Consider the following 5,455-nt stretch of genomic DNA (forward strand, 5'->3'; position numbering starts at 1 on the left):
CCCGCGTCTCCGTCTTCCACGTCAAGCTCACGGAGAGCGCCCTACGCGCTTTCGAGAGCTACCAGGCCTGTAAGGTAAGGGGGAGGAGGAGGAGGAATGGGGTGTGTGTGTGGTGGGGGGGGAGTGTGTGTGTGTGTGTGTGTGTGTGTGTGTGTGACTTCTCAAACCTCTCTGAAATGCCCTTGAGGGCAGGGCAGAGAGGCAGCACAACGCTGAAAGGCAGAGCTGGTCCTTCCCTGGTGGTAAAAGGAAACCAGAAACCTGACCCAGGGGAGGTCTTGCCCCTGCCAGCGTTTCTATTTAGACAATACTCACCAGTGGAGGCCTCGGCCAAGAGGAGATAAGCGGGCACCAGTTGCAGGGAATGGGAGCCGTGCACCTCGGTGCTGAAGCGCAGCGCGTGCAGGGCCGCGGGGAGGGCTTCCTGGTGCTTCCCCTCCAGCACAAACTCCCGGGCTGTGCCGTACGCCAGCTCGATGAGGTATTTCTGCAGGGAAACAGTAATGGGACAGGGTGAGCACAGGATAAAGGGAAGCGACACGCTCGGTCTGCTTCACATTCAAGTTTGCAAACTGTAAAGCGGTGACTGTAATGTTGTTTGTGTCTGTAATTAATGGATGGAAATTAAAGCTGTTATATTAGAGCCTGGCTTTCATTCCCACTTCTCGCAGGAACAGCTTTGGACACCCTCTCAGGTCATGTGCTTTCTTATGAGACGAAGAATCCTTTACGCCACTGAAAAAAAGGGCTAATAAGGCTGCAGCAATAAAAGCTGTGAAGCACAGAAAATGATCATCACAAGACCATAGGAAAGATTAGACAAAAGGGGCTACGGCGGGGCTCTGCTGACGGTAATCACGGTGACTCACAGCAGGCAGCAGAGCGTGGGGTTTGCCAGGCTGGTTGTCTTTTCCGAGCTGTTTCCTTGAAATGCATCCAGAGAGCTCATTAGTCACGTAAATAAAGAATAATGGCAGTTCCTCGGCATCTGTCGTTAGGATGGACCGGAGAGGGATTAAAAGCTGTCCTTTTTATCGTAATTCCTTTTTCTTATTATTTTTTTAAAATTTATTTATTTTTCCACCCCTGATCCTGCCCAGAGCCTGTGGGTCCCCTCTCCTCGCTGGGGGAGCTGGGGGAACTGGGAACCCAACCCGTTTGTCATTAGGAGCGTCCTGCCCGCCAGCTTCTGTAGGATAAACCATATGTTGTCACAACACTATTTTTAATTTAGGGTGTTGGTTACATCACATCACTGAATTGGGCAATCTCTGGATGAGGACGAAGGTAATTACTGTACCAGGGTTTATCAACTTATATTTTAATGAGTGTTTATCAGCATTATGAGAAGTCAGTAGCAATAAGTGCCTTGGATAGAATGAGTTATTAGGTATATTTTCCCTGGAAAAAAAGAAAAGAAAAGAAAATCCAAAGAAATGCTTTCCTATATATTAGGAAAGGCTTTTCTTTTTGGGGGAGGGAGAGTAGGAAGACTACAGGCAGCTGCGTTAAATATTTTGGGAAGCTATTCCGAGTCCGTGTCACACATGAATAGTGGTGTTTATTTTCTAAATGAAGTCTGGTCTCTGGATTGTTTGGTGGCCACCGGCCACTAATGAACTTTGCTTCCTTCACCGCCACCCAAAAGAGAAATAGTCAAAGGCTACTGGTGATTAAATGGGCAGGAAGGGATAAGGGCAGAAGAGCTCGCTTGTTTGTACAGTGAATAACGCAACAATTAGTGGGCTATTAAACACATATGCTCATTCTGCATTTGTTCTATAAACAGTTTCTCCGGCGCGTTGAACGTCGCTGCTTCCTCTGAAACGCTCGGCCACGGCCAGGCCAAGAAGGGACTTTCTAACACACCTTTGGAGCCTGTGTTTGTCCAGTCTGGGGCTCTGATTTAATTTTTGCTGGGCAGTAGGTAAATGGAAAAAATTCGCTCAGGCTCCCTTCAGCTCGGTTTGGTTTTTAAATGTGGTATAAAGCGAGGGCCGGGGTTGTGTAATAGGTATAATGGCCTGGAATCCAATACTCTTGTTTGTGTTACCTGGAGTCCGACGTGTGTGCGAGTCTGACCTGTTTTATGCGCCGGGGGGATCGCACGGCGGTGCCATTTCTGCGACAGGACTCTGTTTCTCTCTGCCAGAACAGGCAGGGTAATGTCTTCGGCCGCTTGCTTGAGTGTGTTCTTGGTCTAATAATAATGTATTGGGATTACATAATCCAAAAACGATCACCCGGCCGGGCGAGCTGCCATGTGCTTTTAGTGTCCCTTGTGCCAGAGCAGTTGCCTTCTTGGTGTGGAGCTGCACCATGTGTGGATCAGGCAGCAGGACTAGGGAGAAAGAGGTATTTTGTCTTCTTGACTCCCTCTCGCTTGGGTCTCAGCTCAATTGTCCGTGTCCTGGTGAAGAAAATGGCCAGATAGTGATGCCCAACTTTGTGTTTCGACAAGTTGTTTCTGTACCGTGTATGGAGAACGTGGAGCTGCTCCTGGAGAGGTCCAGGTCATGGGGCTGTTGGCTCTCATGGCCCTTACAAGGGTTTCTTTCTCCTGTAGCAAGTGGTTTCCTCTCACCTGAAAGAAAAAGGAGTCTTAATAATGAACACTGGCTTCGTAGGGGACACTTCAAGATGTTGCTCGTGTGCTCCTTGTGAAAGTCCCTGTCCCCAAAGCTGCTTCCACACCGTTGTGAAGCCCTGAGCACCAACTGCGGGGTGTCCCAGGTCAATCTGTCCACCAATGAAACGGAGCCTCTCGGGTGCATTAGCCCAAAACAGCTCTTGGTTCTCCAAGCAGCCAAATTCTGTATTTTGCTGGTTTCTGCCTTGCCTCTGGGGGTGTGTACGGGCTCTGTTTACGCCTTCCCACCCCTCAAAGAAAAGCAGATCATGACTTTTCCCCATTTCTTCTGGTTTGCCTCCAGCTTTCTTGTGCCTAGTGGAGATACAAGGGACCTCCTCATCCCCCTGCCTTGTTTTCCTCTCTCATCCTCTATCCTGGGCCCTCTCCTCCACATTTGATGGGCATCATCCTCACCTAATACACCTGCATATGTCACCATCCTTTGCTTTTCACACCCATTTTATTTTTTTTAATAGCAACATCACAGGGGGTTTCTGGGCAGGTGGAAGCCTCAATGCAGGATGTCAAATGCCTCGTGGCAGACCCGGGTGTCACTTGGCAGGAGGGCCATCTCCTCGTGCCACTGGTGTAGGTGCCGATGGCGCGTAAACAGTGCGAGGGCTCTTCCTGGAGCTCCTCACCTGGGAATTTCCCGAATTTCATGTATTTAAAAACTCTCCTCGTGGCTTGAGGAGCGGTGCTGGTGAGCCTACGTGACGGATGGCCGCCTGATAACGAGCGGCGTGGCTGTGGTTGCTCACCTTTCTCTTATTGTTTGTAGCTTTTGTGTTGGCCCAACCTTAGGTGATGGGGACCAGGCTCCACTGGGCTTGTGTGGAGTCATCGAATGGTTCGGGTTGGAAGGGACCTTAAAACCCATCGGGTCCCACCCCCTGCCCTGGGCAGGGACACCTCCCACCAACCCAGGTTGCTCCAAGCCCCCTCCAACCTGCCCTTGAACCCCTCCAGGGATGCAGAGGAGCCTCCTGGTTTTAGGAGGACGCCAAGAAGGTGGTCAGAGCATCCCTGCTTGGGTGGGTGCCTGATGCTGGATGCTCCAAGGGGTGTCTCCTGCTCCCCTCGGCCCCCTCTGACCCTGTTACGTGGAATATTTTTGAACTGAAGCCACCGGTTGATCCACTGGTGAACTTTGGCAGGTGCACAAATATTTATTGGGGGCTAAGCTGAGATAACCAAAGCACGTTGCCCCCGGGCTCTGCCGGCCACGGATGGGGGTTTCCCAAGTCGCCTTCCCCGGGACACAAGTTATTTCCCAAAGATTTGGGGTTAAACCCACCCTTCGTCGAAAGAACTTTTCCAGACTCTGCTTTTTTAGAGCAGGTTGTTAGAGGTGCCTTCATCTTGCTGCGTTTAAAGCACGAAATACAAAATGAAGGCTCCTGCTGTCATTACAGGGTCTTTAGGGTAATGCGTATTCATGCTGACTCGGGAATTGAAAGCTGCTTGCAGGTGTCAGGAGGAGAAGAACAAATCCGGCTTTCGAATCAAAACTCATTGAATTATCCTAAAGCTTTTTGCATCATTCCTCCTTTCCTGTAACCTGTTTTTTCCTGCCCTGTTAATTCACTGATGCTGGAGCCCGTCAAAATTGAAGCTCTTACGACATCGGGAACATGAGTCGGTGACATGACTAAATGAATCAGAGGAGCCTGGCTGGAGAGGAAGCTCGTGGTACACGTACATCTCCTCCTCACAATCAGCAGAAATGGGACAGGATACGCAGAACTGCTCAGCTCCTCCTGAAGCTTCTTCACTTTGACCCCAATGTGGCACCTCCCAGTCGAAGGAAGGGGACAAAGATGCTTAATGTCGGGCACGAGGAACGAGGAACAGGGGTTTTTTGGCCCCTGGCAGTTTCCTTTCAATTATTTAGGGTAGCTTTTTTTTTTCTCTCAACCGTATACCATTTGGATCTGCTCAAATTATAGATTCATCTCTATAGTTTTCAAATTGCATGGGAAAGAATTGTCTGTAATTTACATCTAAAGTGACGTACAGTTGCTATGGGATTCGGTGGCAAATTATAAACCCATTATGCTTTTTTTTTTTTTATACTGGTGGGAGCAGACTACAGAAGTAGGTCTAATTGGTGACACGCCAAGGAAAAATAGAAAGTTTGTGACAGAATCCTTGTGACCCACAGGGCTTTTTTTTTTTTTTTTAAACCAAAAACGTGATCTGCTTTTTATCAGCAAATCATACGACACCATTAATCGGAGAAGTTGAATTGGGGCATTAATAACTTTTTGCTCTCTGGACTACAGAAGTAGGTCTAATTGGTGACACGCCAAGGAAAAATAGAAAGTTTGTGACAGAATCCTTGTGACCCACAGGGCTTTTTTTTTTTTTTTTAAACCAAAAACGTGATCTGCTTTTTATCAGTAAATCATACGACACCATTAATCGGAGAAGTTGAATTGGGGCATTAATAACTTTTTGCTCTCTAGCAGTACTGGGAGAAGCAAGCATGGAGATTAACCCTTTAGGTTTTTATGAGACTGGGTGGTTGTTATTATTTTTTTAAGGTAGGCAAGTGGGGTGTTTTGGTGCTCCTATCAATGGCTCCTGGCCATTGTATTCTTTACCCAGCAAGACCAAACCCTCGCTCTTTTGCAACATATTCTATGGTTGGTTTCTTATTCCACTTAAACAGCAGCGAAGGGAGAAAGGAAAAGTGTTATAATTTTATTTTTTATTTCTGTTTGGAGCATATCTGATCGAACCCAATGTGCAGAGGGGTCTCTTCAGAGACACAGGGACCTCTCACCTGGGTCCTGCCTCCAGCGGCTTCTGCGTTTGCCC

The 5,455-nt window shown here is 48.3% G+C and overlaps 1 protein-coding gene across 1 annotated transcript in view; it reads left to right on the plus strand.

The window, feature by feature from the left end:
• Positions 1-2: 2 nt before the first annotated feature.
• The window catches only part of ELL (elongation factor RNA polymerase II), a gene marked incomplete at its 5' end in the record, with an annotated part of 61,560 nt that continues 56,107 nt past the window's right edge, over positions 3-5,455 (plus strand). Inside the window, one exon of the mRNA XM_014938171.1 lies at positions 3-74. Within this exon, the coding sequence (XP_014793657.1) occupies positions 3-74 (72 nt within the window). The remainder of the gene's footprint in view (positions 75-5,455) is intronic.

The sequence above is a fragment of the Calidris pugnax genome, unplaced genomic scaffold (genome assembly GCF_001431845.1).
Source record: "Calidris pugnax isolate Ruff unplaced genomic scaffold, ASM143184v1 scaffold46, whole genome shotgun sequence".
In the NCBI taxonomy this organism is placed as follows: domain Eukaryota; kingdom Metazoa; phylum Chordata; class Aves; order Charadriiformes; family Scolopacidae; genus Calidris; species Calidris pugnax.